At 43.2% G+C, this 22597-nt stretch overlaps 1 protein-coding gene across 1 annotated transcript in view; it reads right to left on the reverse strand.

The window, feature by feature from the left end:
• The window catches only part of LOC117826857 (contactin-associated protein-like 4), a 176865-nt gene that overhangs the window by 111065 nt on the left and 43203 nt on the right, over positions 1-22597 (reverse strand). Inside the window, exon 2 of the mRNA XM_034703237.1 lies at positions 12524-12634. Coding sequence (XP_034559128.1) covers positions 12524-12634 — 111 coding nt within the window. The remainder of the gene's footprint in view (positions 1-12523; positions 12635-22597) is intronic.

The following is a 22597-nucleotide window of genomic DNA, read 5'->3' on the forward strand; positions in this document are numbered from 1 at the left end:
TTTTTCAAAGCTACTGTAAAGGTGTCCCAGACTGACATACTGAGAGACGATTAGGAGTATAATTGGTCTCCTTTGACACATGGGAGGAAGGGGTTGGAGTTTAGGAGACGGAGACGGAGATGGAGAAGGAAAGGAAACCTTTATAACATTGTTCTAACAGCTGTTCTCTGCCTGTCTACATCCATTCAATGATTAAAACAGATATAATTGACCTGTTTGCAAAAGCTCTGCCAAATTCATGTACGCCTGTTTTGCCTCGTAAGAACGAAGATCTGTAAGATTTATATTTCCTCCCTGCTTTGCATGAAAACTGTTAAATATAGTAGGAGACAAGTTTATGAATTAAAGATAAGTATTTATTTTATGAAGATGATTGATTTATTGTCAGAGTTTCTTTAGCACTTGAGGGGATGTAGAGTGATCGAAGGGTGTCTGCTGTACACAAAATCTATCCCACCATGGCGTTTAGACACTGGTGGTGGAGGTGTTGGCTGATTTCATCTGAGGCTGATAAGATGATGGAGCTGATCAAAAATTGTGAAGAATGGGGGTGATTGGGAGGTTACTGAAGATATTGACTACAGCTGATAAAGCTGCAAAGTCTTGGTGGTGGGGAGAGAGAGGATGGGAATCAGAGAAACGATGAAGGAGGATGCATGAGAGCAGCCTTCGTGGAAGTCTTTTCACTACCAGACCCGCCCCAGATCAGTTAGTTTTAGCGTTGCATCCTGCTTTGTTTGTTTACTGTCCTGCAATTAGTGTTAGGCAATATTGAAAATTATGTTATCACTTTAAAATATTTCATACCAGTCAATATCGATAATTATCCCAATAAATATGAAATCAATATTTCATTTAAATGTAAAGTCAGATTTTTGGTCCAGTGAAAGTTGAAGAAACCAGACAATTTGTTAGTTTGTATCTGTATCTAGTTTTCTGATGAACTTCTTGAATCCATCATTTCTGATGGTGCTTACAGGAAACAGGTCTTTTGTGTAAAATTAGATTTCTGTGAAGTTTTAGTTTGTAGATTCTTATTTTTCTCAGATTGAGATAATTTCCATAATTTGATTTAAATTTACAACAAATATATGTCAAATTGTTTACTGTGTATCAGTTTATAGAGCATTGTTTTGAGTTGTGCTCTCCACTTTAAGGTTACTAAAGGTTACGGGCAGAGTGATGTTGTTTCCCACAGTGCAGTGAATGCATCACGATCATTCAGTGTTCAGTTGTCCTACGTTCGCGGTGGACATTAAACGTGTTGGAAATAAGCAGCAGAAGTTGTCTTTGTGCTCTTCCTTTACCCACATCCTGAAAGTATATTTAATGAAGTGTATTAAGTTGATAGTTAACTCAGAGTTAACACAGTGTCAGACTAACTACTCTGCTTTGAGCTGGTAAATTTCAGCTGTGTTCACATTCCGTTCCAAACGTCTTTAAGCCCCGCCTACCTCCAACCCTGCAACATGATTGGCTGTTCAATGCTGTCTTCTTGTTCTGTCAAATGTTGGGTGGCAACTAGCGTTTAAGGCTCATTAGTGACCCCCTCCATTTTAAGTGGGGGTGTAAGTAACGGGTTTATTTATATCAAATTTTTATCGAACATGTTTTATATTTATATAGAGAAAAAATATATCACGATAATTATCGTTATCGAATTATCGCCCAGCACTACCTGTTATCATTAGAGATGGAGATGGGGGTGTTCATCAAATCTATCGCTCTAATAGTCGTGATTATTCAGATCACACTCACCTCTTCACTGTGATTTTGGCATCAATGAAGGGTTGAGCCTACGAGTGGATATTTTCTGTTTTCTGCTCCAAACTGCATTACAAATGTTGATTTTAAAGCTGGTGATTAACACCAGATGTGATACTTCATGTTAGGTGGAAGAAAAAATGGCTGACTGAGTATCTCTGCTTTGGGAGTGCACAGGCTGCAGGGTTTGTCTCCCAGGAAAGAAAACTCTTCAGCTGGTGTGAGAGCATGAAAAGACAGCCAAGAAATGAGCAGACTACAGGAACCAACTTCGCTTTAAGTTGAGATGCAGATAACAAAGTATCATCCTGTAAATTAACATCTCAATGACAAGCTCTTTTGAGGCCGGCAAAATTCAGATTCTGGTTCTAAAGAGGTGTCAAGGAAGACATCTATGTTCAGCTTGTACGACCTTCCCTTGACAGAGGTGGTGGCCTGAGACAGCACTTATCTCCAATATATAAGATACTTTGAATTCTCGATCCAAACAAGTAAGGCCTCACTCACCGAGGACCCTGTGACCCCAACAACCCACTTATGGCCCAAGACCTTAACGATTCCAGGAACTTTGCCAACGACTCTGCTAACAACTCCATGTGATAAACATTAGCATACAGATGACCCTGACTGCCAAATTCCACCTGGTCTGTCACGGATCCATCACAGCACCAGATCTGATAGGTTTCTATACTTGTCAATGTGTTAACTTCCACTGGATCCGCTCCAATGCGTTCCGGCTGCGATTCTGATCTAGCAGGACGGAGCCCTCAAGATCAGATACACAAGACTTCTATTTTTGCCGGATGCTGGAGCGCGACGCATCAATCTCAACAGAGCAGATGGAGCGGGACAGGAAGTCAGGCACCAAAACAAAATGAAAACATCCGGTTAATTTTCAGAATAAAACACTCTGTGTTATCACCAGATCGTATTTCACTTAACTACAACAACAAACCGTCATGATGAGCGGAGCCAGGCCTGGAGTCAACAGGTCAGAGGTTTTCAGAGGACCAGAAAGACAACATGGATGAGGAGAGGAGGAGAATATTCTGTCCATGCAAACGCAGCTGGTGGGTGTTGACGGATGAGAGAGCTTGGAGACGGACTGCAGCAGATTAGAGACCTTGTGTCAAGCTTTGAATTATAATGACCTGGATGACCTGGATGACTGAGAACCTTCACAGAAATCTCCCAGGCTAGTCTCTTGTGACGTGCTTGCTTTGACAACCTACACAATAATGGCAATATATGTCTAGGCACTACTTTCATTTTGTTTCCAGAAGCTAACGGCTGATTCTGAGGCATAAAACAAAAACCTAACCTTTGATGGGCTTACCACTCACTTCATCCCCCATACTTCAGGGATCCACTTCAGCTGTAAGGGCTCTGACACCTGACACCAACTCAATTTGTCTCTCTCTTGTTATTAGAGCAGTAGAGCTTGTATAACAGGTGAGGATGAGAGCCGGTCAGCCTGCACAGATCTCCCTCTGCTTCACTGTTGAAGACAAACCAAGCTTGACGTGAGTCCGCTCTGGACAGCAGCTACACCATAAAGAACAGATGGACAGATATGTGAAGAAAGGACTGCTGAATCATTAATAATGCACCGATATTCCACCTGACAGGTCCAGTGGAGAGACAAGAGCACAGGCAGGGAGAGTCAAGCGGAACGGAAAGGGCCGGACAGGCAGAGGAAAAAAGCAGCAGGAAGGAAAGTAAACGGGCTGAGCTGTGCATAGACAGGTCGCTGAAAGGAAGGAGGGAGATGGAGGTAACAGACAGACTGTTCATTTGGGCCCGGAGTGAGAGCTAATAATTTGCATGAGAATAACAAGTCTGGCTGGTAATTTCAGCAGCCTGATAACATGTCAGAGTCCTAATGGGCCGGTGCAGCAGGAGGCTGAAAAACATTGGATGTCTCCTACAGGCGAAGTACAACACTTAATTTTCAAGTGTAACAACACAACTTTAGAGTACAGTACACACAGTGTGCACATGTAAATCAATACTTGATTAGTTGGTAATCCATACACACAACCAGAGCAGGGTCCAATTAAACCGCCTTCACATCCCACTCATTTAGAAAGTGATTACTGTGGTACAATTATAAAGTCTATTTCAGCCTAATTGCAGCAGCAAAACTGATAATTGTTCGTGTTTCCAAAGAAAAGAAAATACGAAGAGTGCTATTAACATTTGGCAAGAAGGCACAGCTGGATAAATTAAAAGTGAGCATGTGACTGCAGAAGGAATGCAAAAGAATAATTTAAAAGAGCTTAATCTAAAGCAAGGAGGGAAAGAAAAAGGAGGTGAAGGTAGAGATGAAAGATCAAAAGCAAAACTGGAAAATCAAAATGAAGAAATAACCCAGAATCAGGATCAAAACAGTGCAGCAGGGAGCCCAAAATAGTGACTCATTCATCCTGCAGGTCCTTTGTGAAAGAGACATTCATCCAATCAGCTGCCTGCCAGAGTCTTTCAGAACAATTCTGGACCTCGCTTTGAAAATGATGTGCATGCACAAAAACCCGACTGCCACCTTTTAAAAAGAGTGTAGTGTATAAAGACAGAATGTCTGTATCTCCATGCATGCCTTAGTCCATGTATCACTGCTAAGCTGTGTGAGATAAAACAATGTGCCGAATATCACCTCAAAGAGAGATTGTTGACATCTCAGCTGTCGGTTCAGCGTGGTCTAATCTGTAAAGCAAAGCACAGGCCTGAACAGAGGAGACTTACTGTATTTATAGCTACACAAAGGGGCCAGATCTACCCGAAGACAGACTACATGCATGGGAGAGGTAGGGTCAATAGGTATACTTCATAGCTAGATATAGCCTCCTGGTCTGCAACCAAAGAATACACGGATGCTAATGAATCTAATGTTGTTTGCCACAGTGTCAATAGGCAGAGGTGAAATGTGCCAGACTCCTTCCCTTAGATTGATTTGATGTGATGTACTGTATATGATCGGTTGTCCTAGGCACCCCTCTTCATCTTCCTCAATCTCTCTCTCCAACACGGTCTCAGCAGATGTGTGTCTAACATGAGTCTGGTCCTGCTGGAGGTTTCTGCCTGTTAAAGGAAGTTTGTCCTTGCCCTGTAACTTGCTAAATGCTGCGGCAATGAGGCAGACACCCTCTCAACTTTTAAGAGTAGGCTTCAAACTTTCCTTTTTGATAAAGCTTATAGTTAGAACTGGATCAGGCTTGGACCAGCTCTTAGTTATGCTGCTATAGGCTTAGACTTCCAGGGGAACTGCCACACTGGGATCCTGTCTTTCCCTCTCTCCTCTCTCTCTGCCTGTCCCTTCAAAGTTACTAACCATAGATCTTTCTGGAGTCCCTGAGCTTCCTTGTCTCATGGGTTCCTCTGGATCTCTGCTGTAGATGGCCTGCTGTTATGGACGAGCCAGATTCCAGCTTCTACAACTATCCGTTTCACCACTATCATCTCTTTCTCTCTTCATCTCCCACTATCCCTCTCTCCAACATGGTCTCAGCAGATGTGTGTCTAACATGAGTCTGGTCCTGCTGGAGGTTTCTGCCTGTTAAAGGAAGTTTGTCCTTGCCACTGTAACTTGCTAAATGCTGCAAAGTGCTCTGCTCATGGTGGATTAAGATGAGATCAGACTGAGTCCTGTCTGTAAGATGGGACTGGATCTTATCCTGTCTTGATGTTGGGTCTTTGTTAATAATAGAACATAGAGTACGGTCTAGACCTGCTCTGTTTGAAAAGTCTTCAGATAAGGTCTGTTGTGATTTGGTGCTGTATATATAAAGATTGACTGATTGATTGATTTTGCTATTGAGTGTATTACTATTTTTAGGTTTTGACCAACAGAATCAAGTATTTTACACAGTCAGGTAATATAATTTAGCTTTCAACTTACCAAATCTGCCGATCTATTTCCCACGTCAAAAACCCTTATTTGGATTCTACTTAACTTCATAACTATTAAAGCCTGGTCAGAACAAAGCCTCCAGTGTTTCAGGCTTGAATGGTGTAAAACACAACATCAGCTTTGGTTTCATGAAGTGCCTGAGGCCAAAACACAGCCGCAGAGCTTCAATAGAAACCAAACCAGTCACTAGAGATCCACCTGTTGGCAAATCAAACTCAGCTGGATTGAATTCTGATTAAACTTTATCGATGAAGGTCTAGAATCCTCAAAGCTGTGTATAAGACACCTGTATTTATCTGGTAGGCGGTGACTTAAGGCTTTATAATCATTTCATTGAGCCAGTAAATGAACTAAAAGCAAACCTCCCCTGAGAATGACAGGAGGAGGCAGTGAGTTAACAGCAGCAGCAGGGGATGGAAAGAGACGTTCATTTATTCATCGATTTCCTCAGCAAACAGCTGGAGTTGTGTCAGCTTTGTACCGTTGATACAGCTGGGGAGGATATGCCACACAAACAGCTCTCCTAATCTCTGAACAACAAGCGCGAAATGTGAGAAACGCAGCAGCGAGGTGATGGCTTATGATGCTATCAGCAGTGGCTTAGTGATTCATTACACTCCCACTCCTGATCCCTGCCTTTTCTAATATTGACATGATTATTATTAATGAGAGGGAGACGGGTGAACCTTTTCACAGGCAGTTTGAGGCATAAACATCCAAGCTACCAATTACTGCTGGTTAAAGAGAGAAACCAACATGGATGTGGTTTTTAAGGCTAAAACTGTCTTATAGTGACAAGCAAATAACTAAAGGCTATCTACTTTGAACTCTAAGATGCTTTCCATGATCTTTTGACACTTCCTTACATGCAAACAAGTACATAATGAGGCTCAGGGGACAGGGACAAATTCTCTACAAAAAGTTGACCTTTTTATGCAGAAAAACACAAATTACCCTGTAGGCCTGAATATATGACGACACTAATCTTAAGATAGATATGATGCTCCTGGAAAATGGCTTTGTGTGAACCCAATCGTATTTGTAAAAAGAAAACCATTTGATTTGGCAATAATGATACAACCAAGCTGAAGTGCTAAAAACTGCTGGTTAAAGAGAGAAACCAACACGGATGTGGTTTTTAAGGCTAAAACTGTCTTATAGTGACAAGCAAATAACTAAAGGCTGTCTACTTTGAACTCTAAGAGGCTTTCCATGATCTTTTGACACGTCCTTACATGCAAACAAGTACACAATGAGGCTCACAGGGACAAATTCTGTACTGTGCTGCTCTGACGTTTTATGTTGAGTTTAGCATTTCCAATATGGCACCCTCTGGCGATTGACTTCAAAACAGCGCTTCAGAAACAGATGGGTGACGTCACGGATACTACGACCATTAATTATACAGACTATGGACACCAAATAAAGTGTGATCATGTCTGTATATGAAACAGTTATGCTATCAGTATTTTGATACCAACATTTATAAAACCACCTGTGACTGTTGGATGAATGATGGATCTGGCGATGGGCATACCTTTGATCAGTTATTTCAGTAACATACTAACAAGTTTTCAGATTTTTTCACATGCATATTTCACATATACAGTATAATGTTTCTGCAGAGCGGCAACATCCGGTCTAAAAATATGAGTCCCATGCAGAAGTGCTAAAAACTGCAGTTGATCGCGGATCTGCTTGAGGCCGGCACCCGGAAGTATCAGAAACCACATACACACCAATTCAAAGAAGATATTAAGATTACGAGTTTTCCAATGAGAGGCACAGCTGACTTGATTGACAGGCGGGAACACTGCAGCTGTTGGCTAGGAGGCTCAAAGCCCGCCTCCTTATGTCACACTTGCTCGACAGCAGTTAGGTTGAGTTCAGCATTTCCAATACGGCTGCCGCTGCCGATTGGCCTCAAAACTCCTCTTCAGAAACAGATGGGTGACGCCACAGATACTACATCCATTTTTATATAGTCTATGGTTTCTGCTGCCTTTTGATAACTTGTACCACTTTTGTGCAGCTTTTTTCACTGTCTCTCCATCTTTCACCCCTGGGCACAGCTGCAGTGAGACAGCCTCAGTGAAGCCAGCTCATAACTGAGAAGTGGTGTCATCTGTTGTGACAAACAATTAATACAAATTAATTACTTAACCCCCAAATACACAAATCGGTATGCTATCAGGTGTTGAGTGATACTTTTGGATATGTGGGAAAAGGGCAAAATAGTTGACCAACCCACCAAATATAGACACACATGAATTCTTCCAAATCTCACTTCAAACCACTTCAGACCACAAAAATACCAAAATCTCCACTATGGTACTTTGACTTGTCTTTTGAAGAGATAACAGAAGTTCATAGCATGCAGCATGTTGAGGAGCACTTTGTAACCCTGTTCACGTGCACATCAGCCAAGTACAAAAGCAGACGAGCAGCTTCACACAGCAGAAGCACCATTTTCATAAAGTTTGGACCATCAAACCGAGCACTGAGATGTGTTCTGCGGGCTTCCTACAGATCTCCAGGTGGTGAGTATCATTCAGATCCATATTAAACCTCTCTCACCCCCCCAGCTGACTCTGAGCTTTGATGTGAGGATAAAGCAGCGAAGCTCGCTCCCTGCAGAAAGCTGCACAATAAACCGTGATCTTCAGTTTGTCAGAGCCTCACATCAGCATCCAGCACGGGGATCCCTGCAGGCTTTTTATGTTGGATGAATAAACAGCATTCACATTTATCCTTCTGGCAACACTCACAGCATCTACAGAGAATAAAGCCGGGACAAAGCAGCTATTGCTTGTTCTCTCTTTTATTCTGTTGTCTCTTTCAAGTTATTCTGATCCTCCGTCTCGCTCTAAACGAGTCACTGGTGAGTTATCTGTCAGTCTTTGTGAATCCAGAGGAAACTTCTCTGTTAGTTAGCTTTTCTGCTTTGTTTCCCTCTTTGAGGTCTGTACTTAAATAAAGTCTTTTAAAGCACTGAGCTCCAATCTGCAGAGCAACATCTCAGTAAACCACGAGTTCCACTCCCCTCTATAAAAACACCACAGAGACAAAACGATGGAGAGGGCAGTTTAGATTATCCTCTATCCACATTTAGTGCATTCATAGATCTCTGAAGCAGGAGCATGAATCTCTGCCAGCTTGATGTCTGATAGATATTTAAACATGAAGAACTTCCCTTAGTGAAGAATCCAAAGTGCAAACTTTGAAAGGTGAAGCACGAAGCTGGACTGAAAGCTTAAAAACAAAGAGTCTGGACCGCCTTTGGTGCTGAATGGCTGTCCTTCAATCAGAGCCATCATTTTTGGTTGTATGTCTCCTCACATGTCTCCTACCTTCTGTCTCCTCACATGTCTCCTACCTTCTGTCTCCTCACATGTCTCCTCCCTTCTGTCTCCTCACATGTCTCCTCCCTTCTGTCTGCTCACATGTCTCCTCTCTTCTGTCTCCTAACATGTATCCTCAGTTCTGTCTCCTCATATGCATAATGCATTCTGTCTCCCCATGTCTCCTGACATGTCTCCTCCCTTATGTCTCCACACATGTCTCCTCCAAACTGTCTCCTTACATGTCTTCTCCCTTATGTCTCCTCACATGTCTCCTCTCTTCTGTCTCCTCCTATATTTCCTCCCTTCTGTCTAATCACATATCTCCTTCCATCTGTCTCCAAACATGTCTCCTCTCGTCTGTCTCTGCTCATGTCTCAGAGTCCTCCCTTCTGTCTCCTAACACACACTCTTCCCTTCCATCTTCTTACATGTCTCCTTTCATCTGTCTCATCACATATCTCCTCCTTTGTGACTCATCACATGTCTCCTTCCTTTTATGTCCTGTTAACATGTCTTCTCCCTTCTGTCTCTTAACACACCTCTTCCCTTCTTTCTCCTAATGTCACCTTATATGTCTCCTCACATGTCTCCTCTCTTCTTTCTCCTCATACTGTATGTCTACTATAATTTCTAACTTAGTTCCTAATGTGTCTCCTACTTTTTGTCTCCTCACATGTCTCCTCTCCTCTGTCTTCTTGCATGTCTCCTCCCTTCTGTCTTCTAACATGACTCCTCCCTTCTGTCTCCGAACATGTCTCCTCCCTTCTGTCTCCTCACATGTCTCCTCTCCTCTGTCTTCTAGCATGTCTCCTCCCTTCTGTCTCCTCACATGTCTCCTCCCTTCTGTCTTCTAACATGTCTCCTCCCTTCTGTCTCCGAACATGTCTCCTCCCTTCGGTCTTCTAACATGTCTCCTCCCTTCTGTCCTCTAGCATGTCTCCTCCCTTCTGTCTCCTCACATGTCTCCCTCCTTCTGTCTCCTCACATGTCTCCTCTCCTTTGTCTTCTAGCATGTCTCCTCCCTTCTGTCTCCTCACCTCTCCTCCCTTCTGTCTTCTTACATGACTCCTCCCTTCTGTCTCCTCACATGTCTCCTCACATGTCTCCTAACATGTCTCCTCCCTTCTGTCTCCGAACATGTCTCCTCCCTTCTGTCTCCTCCTCTATTTCCTCCCTTCTTTCTAATCACATATCTCCTTCCATCTGTCTCCAAACATGTCTCCTCTCGTCTGTCTCTGCTCATGTCTCAGAGTCCTCCCTTCTGTCTCCAAACACACACTCTTCCCTTCCATCTTCTTACATGTCTCCTTCCATCTGTCTCATCACACATCTCCTCCTTTGTGACTCATCACATGTCTCCTTCCTTTTATGTCCTGTTAACATGTCTTCTCCCTTCTGTCTCATAACACACCTCTTCCCTTCTGTCTCCTAATGTCACCTTATATGTCTCCTCACATACTGTATGTCTACTATAATTTCTAAGTTAGTTCCTAATGTGTCTCCTACTTTTTGTCTCCTCACATGTCTCCTCTCCTCTGTCTTCTAGCATGTCTCCTCCCTTCTGTCTTCTAACATGTCTCCTCCCTTCTGTCTTCTAACATGTGTCCTCCCTTCTGTCTTCTAACATGTGTCCTCCCTTCTGTCTCCAAACATGTCTCCTCCCTTCTGTCCTCCAGCATGTCTCCTCTCTTCTGTCTCCGAACATGTCTCCTCCCTTCTGTCTCCGAACATGTCTCCTCCCTTCTGTCTTCTGACATGTCTCCTCTCTTCTGTCTCCGAACATGTCTCCTTCCTTCTGTCATCTAACATGTCTCCTCCCTTCTGTCTCCGAACATGTCTCCTTTCCTTCTTTCTTCTAACATGTCTCCTCCCTTCTCTCTCAGAACATGTCTCCTCCCTTCTGTCTTCTAACATGACTCCATCCTTCTGTTTCCGAACATGTCTCCTCACATGTCTCCTAACATGTCTCCTAACATGTCTCCTCCCTTCTGTCTCCGAACATGTCTCCTCCCTTCTGTCTTCTAACATGTCTCCTCCCTTCTGTCTCCGAACATGTCTCCTCCCTTCTGTCTTCTAACATGTCTCCTCCCTTCTGTCTTCTAACATGTCTCCTCCCTTCTGTCTCCGAACATGTCTCCTCCCTTCTGTCTTCTAACATGTCTCCTCCCTTCTGTCTTCAAACATGTCTCCTCTCGTCTGTCTCTGCTCATGTCTCTGAATCCTCCCTCCTGTCTCCTCCCCTCTGTCTCCTAACACACACTCTTCCCTTCCATCTTCTTACATGTCTCCTTCCATCTGTCTTCTAACATGTCTCCTCCCTTCTGTCTCCAAACATGTCTCCTCCTTCTGTCTTCTAACATGTCTCCTCCCTTCTGTCTCCAAACATGTCTCCTCTCGTCTGTGTCTGCTCATGTCTCTGAATCCTCCCTTCTGTCTCCTAACACACACTCTTCCCTTCCATCTTCTTACATGTCTCCTTCCATCTGTCTCATCACATATCTCCTCCTTTTTGACTCATCACATGTCTCCTGCCTTCTATGTCCTGTTAACATGTCTCCTCCCTTCTGTCTCCAAACATGTCTCCTCTCGTCTGTCTCTGCTCATGTCTCTGAATCCTCCCTTCTGTCTCCTCCCCTCTGTCTCCTAACACACACTCTTCCTTTCCATCTTCTTACATGTCTCCTTCCATCTGTCTCATCACATATCTCCTCCTTTTTGACTCATCACATGTCTCCTTCCTTTTATGCCCTGTTAACATGTCTCCTCCCTTCTGTCTCTTAACACACCTTTTCCCTTTTTTCTCCTAATGTCACCTTATATGTCTCCTCACATGTCTCCTCTCTTCTGTCTCCTCATACTGTATGTCTACTATAATTTCTAACTCAGTTCCTAATGTTTCTCCTACTTTTTGTCTCCTCACATGTCTCCTCTCTTCTGTCTTCTAACATGTCTCCTCCCTTCTGTCTCCGAACATGTCTCCTCTTTTCGGTCTCCTCATATGTCTCATTCATTCTGTCTTCTTACATGTCTCCTTCCATCTGTCTCATCACGTCTCCTCCTTTTTGACTCCTCACATGTCTCCTTCCTTATATTACTGTATGTCCTGTTAACATGTCTCATCCCTTCTGTCCCCTCTCTGTCTTCTTGTATTTATCCTAGCTTTGTGTCCTCTCAAGTCTCCTTTCTTTTATCTCCTTCATTCTGTCTCCTCTCTTCTGTCTCCTACATGTCTCATAAAGCTGCAAGATATCCAGCCCTCCTTCTGCTCTTTCAATGCCATTACTGCCCTGCATGAGCCCTGTGCTCATACTTTCATCCCCACCACCTCCTCTGCATCCACCTGTAGTCTCCAGCTGAGGGGTTTAAGATAGAATCTCATCTCAAACTCATCAGGTTTACATGCACAGTGCAATAAATAGACACATGGGCACAGAATGAATGCCAGAGCCCAGCATTGTGAACTTAAGGAGCTTCATTCAGCTACATTTGCAGCATAACTCTTTCTTACCGTCTCTTCTGTTGAGTTTGGCGAAGCCTGGAGCGTGACTGCTGGACAGCTGGGAGGAGCTTCTGAAGGATGATGGCGGCAGATTGGACACCAGCGAGCTGTCACACACCTCTGTCAACCAATCACAAAGCAGAGAGAGAATATATAGGGTTAGGGCTTTATTTTCTTTCTTTCTTTGATTCAGTGTTTTTTTCCAAAGTAATCAGCAGATATCAGCATGCACATAGCGATCAAACAGATGCAAAGCTACTCGTTTAGATGATCCTACGATAACTGCTGTGTAACATACAGTACTTTTCTGAAGAGATGCATTTGAAAGTCTTCACCAAAGTCTTCACCCATAGCTCTTAAAAATCTCCACCTCATATTTTTCCAACAGCATCCTTTAATCTCTGCAGAGGCTCTGAATACTGAAAATGTTCTAACATAGGTACCACAACACTTATCCTGAGTGATACAGCATTTACTGGTTCATCAAAGCAGGATACCAGAAGTAACTGAGCCGCAGCATCACATTTTCCAGCCTGGATATACTCCATTTAGCAGCTGAAGAGGAGAGCGGCTTTATCTCTGAGCTGCAGGTTTAATGTCAGCTCGGCGGAAACAGGCCTTTGACTTGCTGCTGCAGTCTCACACAGAACAGCAGCAGGTTGGAGCAGGAGCGTCTCCTCTCGTAGCATGATAATGAATGAGTATAGTTGGACAAAACGCAGCAGAGAGGTCAAGAGAGTAGAGATCAGAATCAGAATATCCCACACAGCTGGATTATAATCTCTCCAAATGAAAAGCTGTTGAGTTGTTAAAAACAGCAGAACTGGAGCTCACACTTTTGCCTTTCACCATTTCTCCTCTGTCGTTCTGAAAGAGTTTGAAACTAAAATCAGAGACGACAGGCTCGTCATCTTTCCTGCCGAGTCTGAATATCAGCCAAAGAGCAGCAGAGTGGAGTCTAATGACTGAGGAGCAGGTTTAATGTTCCCAGGTGGAGAGAGGACTTTCAGCTGTAATAGCTCCATATTAGACAAATGAAGAGTGTAATAATGTCCACTTGGATAAATGAATGTTGTAATGGAGTCGTGTTGTGGAGATGAATGGTGTTCTGAGCGGCTCATTACAGAATGGATGCTGATGGAGACGAATCAGCCGTGTCAGAAACCTTCACATGATTCACATTTTAATGCTTCATGAATGATCGGCTGTGATAGAAACGTCTTATGTTACAGTTCATCTAAAATAATTAGCCTTGTAACTGGTTTATCTTCAGTCACACAGGAAGAGCAGGTAAGAAGGAAGATGGAATTAAGTGTTATGACGCAAAACCAAAGCTCACAAAGTGAGAGAAGTCATGTTAAAGCGTCTGGAAACGTAAATGGAATATTTAGAATTCACATAGAATATCAAAATGTAATGTGTAATGAAGCTTCAACAAAAATCTGACTGAAAATAAACATCCACAACTCTGAAAACACTCTGTTCAAAAACAGCTTATTTTACAGGTCAGAACATTTCTCAGAAATGTGTGGGCGTGGCCTAACTCTTTGATTGACAGGTCAAGAGAGAGTTCACAGCCTGCAAGTTTGAGCCGTCTGACTCTGAATCTAAAGACATAAAAACTCTAGAATCTGAAAATTATTCATTTCAAATGGTCTCTGAGTGCTGAGTCACAAAGAACTTCAGAATCAGGACTTCTATCATTTATTAGTTTTATCACTCCGTAGTCTCCGGGGCATCAGGACCATGGGACGCCCGGAGCAGAGGAGGCTGAAGTGTAGTATGTGCCCGCAGAGGAGCTCGGCTCCGGGTGTCAGACGGAGCTGTTTGTCTAAACTCTGAGCTGGCTAAGATGTCAGGAGACGTTCTGTTGAACATGTGTGCATGTGACTCAGTGTTTCATTTCTGATTGGTTAGGTATTTATTTCATCATAAATATGCAAGTTAACCCCGCCTTCATTATCCTAGCGTTAGAACTGTATCAAAAACTTGACTGATAATACTTCAAAAATGGATTAAAGTTCAGATGAAATATTTTAAATATATATAATAGTATGTAAATGTGAATAATGTCATAGGTAGAACGTTTTTGTTGATTTGGGTTACCAGAGGCTTTCAGCACGACCAGGATGGAGCATTGACAGTGGTCCAAGATTCCTTTGAAAAAGTCACACATACAGCAGCTTAAGTCTGGAAAAAAAGCCTTGATCTGTGCCATCCTTCGTGCTGAAACGTCCAAACAAAGAGCCCCCTGCATGCATGGAGGACTACGAAAGCAGGCTCAGTCCATTTTGAGGAGAGAATTTAAGGAATGGACTGGATCTTATCCTGTCTTGATGTTGGATCTTTGTTAATAATAGAACATAGAGTCTTGCTCTAGTCTTGAGAAAACGTTTGTTGCAATTTGGCGCTTGATAAATAAAGATAGATTGATGTACTTTTCATAGAGTAAAGCTGAGACCGGGAAGCTAAAGAATATAAGACTGAAATGTGAAGTATAATGAGGCAGAGCAGTCATATTTATATCTTCATTTAGAGGACTAATGCTCTAAACGGTATACACAGCACACACACACACACACACACACACACACACACACACACACACACACACACACACACAGAGGTTCACGAACAACACCACAGTGAATGTTTGCTTCATTCCTCTGGAGCTCCAAACTGTAAGCTAAAGTCAAACTAACCCTGCCTCCATCTAAAGCCTCTCTGTTAATGGATTTTGTTCTCCACCTCTGAGACAAGAGCCAATTACTATGATTCACGCTGCGGTCGATCAGACCCACAACACTGACGAGGTTGCAGCTTCAATTACTCCGTCAACACGACTGTCTTCATCTGCCTCAGCATGCCCAACACACACTGACTTTTAAAGAGAGACATACCCGAAATCAAAACGAGGAAGACGGACAGACTTCAATACAGTACTGGATTATCCGTCCAGCAGTTCATCTTCTACGAGGTCTGAGCTGTTCTTCAAAGTGAACAAAGGAGACATGGGGTGAATCTGTCTTTCTAGTACAAGTTCTGTCTAAAGTCTCGAAGCCCTGAACTATCCACTGACCCCACTTTGTTCAACACATCATCCCACAGATGCTGGATTGCACTGAGATCTGAGGGATTTGGAGATCAAGTCAACACCTTGAATTCATTGCTATGTTATTCAAGGTTGTTTCCTTCCATTGGTCTGGAGCCCAGTTCTGCTGGTGTGCCCTTTTGGAGGCAGGCAGGGTCAACAAATACCCCCTCCCGGTTCTGCAGCTACGCAGCCTCATATGAAATAAACTGCAATGTGTTCTGACGTCTTTCTATCAGAGCAAGTGTTGACTTTTTTTAAGCGATTTGAGCTCCAGCAGCAGCAGCAGGCCAGTCTTGGTCTCTCATCCTGTTGAAGGTTCACCAGTTTTCCTCCTTTGACCACTTTTAGGTAGCTTCTGATCACCCCATGAGAGGTGCAGCCTTTGAGATGCTCTGACCCTGTCAACTAGCCATTACGACTTGTCCTCGTCAAAGTCTCTTGCATCCTAACAGCGGATTTCCACCAGATCTGTGTCAGATCCGTCTCCAACCTGCTGCAGCCCGGCTCCGTGCTCTCTGGTCCGTCAACACCCACCGGTTGCGTTTTCTGAACACCTCACAGAGCAGGACCGCCAGACAGCTGGAGTCATGTGACTGAGGTTTTCCCGCAGTAATCCCTGAATCAAGGATTCTCCTCCTCCTCCTCTCCTCATCCATGTTGTCTTCCTGGTCCTCTGAAAACCTCTGACCTGTTGACTCCAGGCCTGGCTCCGCTCATCATGACAGTTTGTTGTTGTAGTTAAGTGAAATACGATCTGGTGATAACACAGAGTGTTTTATTCTGAAAATTAACTGGATGTTTTTATTTTGTTTTGGTGCCTGACTTCCTGTCCCGCTCCATCTGCTCTGTTGAGATTGATGCGTCGTGCTCCGGCATCCGGCAGAAATAGAAGTCTTGTGGATCTGATCCAGAGGACTCCAACCTGCCGGCTCAGAGACACAGCTGGAACGCATTGGAGCGGATCCAGTGGAAGTTAACACATTGACTAGAATAGAAACCTATCAGCTACGGTGCTGTGACGGATCAGACATGGACCAGACATGGATCTGGTGGAATTTGGCCGTTACCCTTCCACATTGATCCTTTTTTTTTAGCAAATACCCACACTGACTTCAACACTGAGGAAACATGAATCATGATTATATTTCTCTTTTCTCTGTATTTTAACGCGCTGTCTTTTTTATTTCTCAGGCTAGCTGTAGTTATTACATAACTCTTATTTAACATCCATAATCTGAATGTTTGAAATCCCAGCACTGTTAATTAAATCACTCCCCAGTGCAGTCAGTAAGGATCTAATGATGTTGATTACTTCACACATAGTATCTTTAATAAATGCAAATGAGGAGTTTTTAAATCAGTGCATATTTATTCTAACACTCAAGCTATTATTCAGAGACTTCTCCTCTGAGTGATTTCTCTTTGATGGTGGAATAATCTGGTGTTAAGTCTGAAGTCTGTTTAGGACAGTGAGTAACAGCAGTTATCATTAAAGTGATGTACTGTCACATTAAATCTAAGAGATAATCTATGATAAATGCACTCTTAGTGATGGAGTTGTTTTGATCTTCATTCATATTTAATTCATAAATCTGGTCTACTATAACAATCGGCCTCCAGCTATGCGCTCCTCTGATCTCCTCCTGATGGTCTTTATCCCCGCAGGCCTTGGCCTGACACACACTTGTTTCTGCGGGAGGTGGAGCAGCCCTCGGCGTGAGACGCAGGTGAATTACAGCCATCTGAAGAGCTGAAATGAAAGGGACGCCTCTCCATCGCCGAGTGCTGTAATCCCTGAGGAGATAATGTGCGTTGAGAGTGCGGTCTTGCTGAGGAAACACTAAGCAGAGAGCGAGGGAGAGAGGAGGAGTAAAAACACCGGGTCGCTTCTCCTCGGCGGGGCTTTGGCATTTGAGAGGCGACGTCCCTGAGAGTGTGACCAGTGGAGCACAAACACAGACAGCTCAGAGGAAAGCGGAGCTAAATGTTGAATACCTGCTGGACTCTGCAGCCGCTGAACCTCGACTCTGACCCCGGCTGTGTCCAACAGAGAGCCATCCTGAATATTAAACTGCTGCACATTCCTCCTCAGCACAAAAACAAACACACCTCCTTTTCTCCTTCTGTCAGACTCCACGTCTTACCGAGCGTCAAAACATTATTCAGGCGTTCACATTTAAAGGTGACATATCATGCAAAATTGACTTTTTAATGGTTCTCTACCTGAAATATGTTTCCCTGGCATGTCTACAAACCCCCCGAGAATGAAAAAAATCCATTCTGCCCCTGTTCTGATTTCTCCACCTTTCTGTAAATGTGTGTGAAACGAGCCGTTTCAGACTTCCGGGTTTTTGGTACGTAACAACAATATCCGGTCTGTCACAGAGTCAGAGCTCGGAGCTTGTTCAGCCCATAGACTGTATAAAATAATACTGAATCCCCCCTCCGTTTTTCATTACCTGCACACATGTGTGCTAACAAGGAGCTTAGGAGGGAGGCATGCTAGTTGTAGGCTGTCTTAATAAACACAAAGGTCGGTTTTACTCCCTACGTCTGCAGATTTGAAGATCTAGTGGATGATTTTTATTTATCATGGATAAGTGCTAGCGCTAGTTAGCATAGCTACATAGCTACATGTCGTAGCTGTAGCTGTGTACTAAGACACACATCGACATACTGACAAATAAAACAACATGAAACACAGAATCTGTGACCAATCCTTCAGAAAGGTCCCGCTGCCTTTCTGGCAGAGGTCGGTTTTACTCCCCACGTCTGCAGATTTGAAGATCTAGTGGATGATTTTTATTTATCATGGATAAGTGCTAGCGCTAGTTAGCATAGCCACATAGCTACATGTTCGTAGCTGTGTACCAAGACACAAGTCTACATACTGATAAATAAAACAACAAGAAACACTAAATCTATGACCAATCGTTCAGAAAGGTCCTGCTACAGGCGCCTCTCCGTCAGGATCAGATTCTGGATCAGATTCAGAGGGTTGAAGTAACGTGATCTCTGAGCAGCCGTGTATATTCAGCCAACATGTAAACATTAGATCAATGTGCTGGAGAGCCGAGGCACATCCACTTCCGGAGGGGGCGTGGTCAGAGGGAAAACAGAGTGTTCTGAGGAGGACTGAAGAAGAGGACTTTTCAGGCAGACCAAAATCTGATTTCAAAGTGTTTTTTTGAGCATAAACTTTAAAGACATGTTTTGGGGACCTCTTAGACCAATATATATTGATGAAAAAAGCGTGATATGTCCCCTTTAAGGCATCCGGATCAACAGGAGAATAGAGTAAGTGAATGAGAAGACAATCCTGCCTTTTTTTTGTTTTTAGAGCTTTTTTGTCTTAGACGCTGAAATATTTGGTCATTATTGGTAATAAAAGGTAATTGCAGACACTTAAAGCTCCTGTGAGGAGTTTTTAAGTAGTTACGAAAGAGGCTTTAATTAATACTGACGTCTCTTTAAGACCTACAAAAGCAAATGAGACCATAAAAATAAAGAGCGGCCATTTTTTAAATCATTACTTTTAATGCCTGAGTCCTCTGGCAGGGGGTAGGTGTCTGTAACAACCTTTATTTAGGCCTACATTTCCCATGACGTCAGTTTACAGATTCTAAATAAAAATGTAAAATGGGACATGTTCCAGTTGCTGTTCGTTGTACATCTGTAGTCTGATTAGTACTGACAAGTCACCTTCCAGCAGGCTTAGGTGTAAGCATGATGTATGGAGAGCAAAAGCAGGCGCACTGCTGTGATGACACCCCATCCGGCTGTAATCAGACAATGATTAGTTTCTTCTATAAACATGAGTGCAGCTAACATCCGTTCTGAATAACTTGTGATTGATCAACCAATCAGCAGTCTGTCATTTTTCTTTCTGTGGAGAATAAAGACCCAAAACGAGCAGTGCTTTCGCTTTGAGATAAGAGCACTTCAGAGCCTTCAGAGGAGGAAATACGTAGAGGAGGTGATTGAGCGACAAGAGGCAACTGAGGCGTTCTTGAAAAGACGACTTCTCCTCCAGGATAAAGGCAGAGCGAGGGGTGATGCTGCCGTCTCAAAGCTTAAGTAGTACAGAATAACAGAAATAAAAAGATCAAACACTCAGCTGTCTTTCTTTCCATTAAAACAAAATCAATGCAGCGTTTTGATATTGACATTTGAGTGATGGGATGAAGCTTTTTATCTCAATAAAATATCATCCCATCCAGTGAATGTTTAATCATTTCCACCAGAGGGAGGGAGTCTCTCCAGCAGCTCATCCATTCATCCACGGTGTCAGTTTTATCATTCAGGGTGAATAAACTGTGAATCTGACAGCAGTAAAAAGTCTCCAAAGACCAAAAACAAAATCTCTGGAGAGCCGTGGCCTTGGCTCTGTCAAGCTCAATTAATCAACTCTGACATGATAGGCAGACTAATTCTTGGCGGAGACACACAGAGGGTTAGAGCACGCCTCATTCACCTGCATTGTCCACTTCTTTACGGTTCTGGTGAATAGCAAAGAGCCAACAGAGTCCGTGACAGAGCCGGAGACCCTGAATACCGATGAGCTCCATCCATCACCTCAACAAACAGCAGTGAACACAAGGTCCTGCTCCTCAGAGCTCCAAAAGCCCCACAAACGCAGAGTTCAGTGTGTCTCAGTGTGAGCAGAGCGGAGACGTATTTATCCATTCAGAGTGCGTAGCAGCGAGCGGGATAATGAGGCTGCAGACTTGCTTGTTTTTGCTCCAGAGCGCTAACAATCATCCTCAAGCAGAAAACGTCAATGTTCATTTTACTAATCCGCACCACTTCTACATCCAGGCTGAACCTCAGAGATTTGAAAGCAGTGCAAATGTACAAATACAGTGTTGTGTATCTGTGTAGCATTATGTGAAACAAGGATGATGTCAGAACAAGTTGACTTCAACTTCTGAGCAGAAGACAAGCAGGGAAAGAACATCTGTCTCCATGAATCTGTCAATGTGTTGATCCCATTTTATTCCTTTATCATTAAATGTTTTCAGTTATTTAACAGTGATTTAATCAGGCAAGATATTAGGCACTTTTTTGTCTAGAAATCATTCTTATGTGAATCCTTTTATTAGTTAATCAAAGTTGTTGTTCTATAAGAGTTGCTGATTTGCAGAACGAACTCTCTGAGCTAGCTGGCTAGCTTACACTTGCTTGGTTGCAAATGGAAGTTAAGTGTCTGCAACATTCTTGCCTCTTATTGATTATGGTGATGTCTTGTACTTGGGAGCCTCCGCTAAATGTTTGTTGTCTTTAAATAGTGTATATCACTGCGCGCTGAGGTTTGTCACGGGTTGCAAACGCCTCACTCACCACTGTGAGCTTTATGTCAGAGCCGACTGGCCATCCCTGAGTGTGCGCAGGCAAAGACATTGGCTTCATCTAATTTACAAATGTCTACTTGGCTTGGTCCCAATGTATTTATGTGTTTATCTTCAGATATCAGGAAGTCACTATGCCTTGCGCTCCTGCGACACCTTGCGGATGTGTGTTCCCCGTGTTCGGACAGAGTTCAGTAAGAGAGCGTTCAGTTTTGCTGCTCCTACTGCTTGGAATAAACTCCAGAAGGACTTGAATCTGTCGGATCTCATCTCTCTGGACACCTTTAAGTCTATCTTAAATGAAAGAAAGACCCCAGAACAGTGCCTGTGTTTTTAAAATGCTGTTTTATATTCACAAACTGCACTTTACTTGAAAATAAGTTGCACTTTTTAAATTATTATTGTTTGCTTCTACATACTGTCTGCATATATGTTCCATGTTGTTGAGTTGTGCCATTTATTCTGACGTGTGCTGCTGACCTCTTGGCCAGGTCGCCCTTGAAAAGGAGGTCTTGACCTCAATGGGACTTATCTGGTTAAATAAAGGTTAAATTAAAAAAATAAAATAAAACAAAAATGCAACGGTGACGGTGAACAAAAAACATTGGACTTCCTTCAGATCAGTGTCCGGTCTGTCTCCGTGCTCTCTCATCCCTCAACACCCAAAGGTTGTGTTTTCAGAAAGCAGCATGGAGCAGGACCGCCAGACAGCTGGAGTCATGTGACCAAGGTTTTCCCGTGGTAATGACTGAATCAAGGATTCTCCTCCTCCTCTCCTCATCCATGTTGTCTTTCTGGTCCTCTGAAAACCTCTGACCTGTTGACTCCAGGCCTGGCTCCGTTCATCATGACTTTGGTTTGTTGTTGTAGTTAAGTGAAATACAATCTGGTGATAACACAGAGTGTTTTATTCTGAAAATTAACCCGATGTTTTCTTTTTTTTTTGGTGCCTGACTTCCTGTCCCGCTCCATCTGCTCTGTTGAGATTGATGCGTCGTGCTCCGGCATACGGCAAACATAGAAGTCTTGTGTATCTGATCCGGAGAGCTCCGACCTGCTGGATCAGAGACGCAGCTGTAACACAACGGAGCGGGTCCAGTGGAAGTTAACACATCGACTAGAATAGAAACCTATCAGATCCGGTGCCGTTACGGATCGGGGATAGACTGGACACGGATCTGGTGAAATTTGTTCGTAACAGCATGTTCATATTGGACTGCCAGGCTAGAAAATTGCTGCACGACAGGTATGATGTGAAAGTTCATGCGATTATGGATAGCCATTATTTAATTCCTTCAACGGCTACTTGATTGCAACCCTGATTTTTCTAACTCCTACACATGCACACTCTCTGTTTTTCCCAGAACCATTGTTTTTGTTTCTCACATGTAAAACCCGGTCAATGACATTTAGTTTCAACCTAAATGACAAGCTTTTCCAAAAAGGGGAGTAAGCCAGTGTGTCAGAGCGCTAATGGTGTGTTGAATTAATCACAGTTCATGTTTTTCCACATGGAACTGAACTCTGGACTCCACCTCAGCCTGACTGAGTCACTATTAAACTAGAGTGCATAAAATAAATCAACCCACATGTAAATATTCTTTCAAGACAAATCTCATATTCCCTTGAAGTGAATCTATG

This window comes from Notolabrus celidotus, chromosome 15 (assembly GCF_009762535.1).
Source record: "Notolabrus celidotus isolate fNotCel1 chromosome 15, fNotCel1.pri, whole genome shotgun sequence".
Classification (NCBI taxonomy): Eukaryota; Metazoa; Chordata; class Actinopteri; order Labriformes; family Labridae; genus Notolabrus; species Notolabrus celidotus.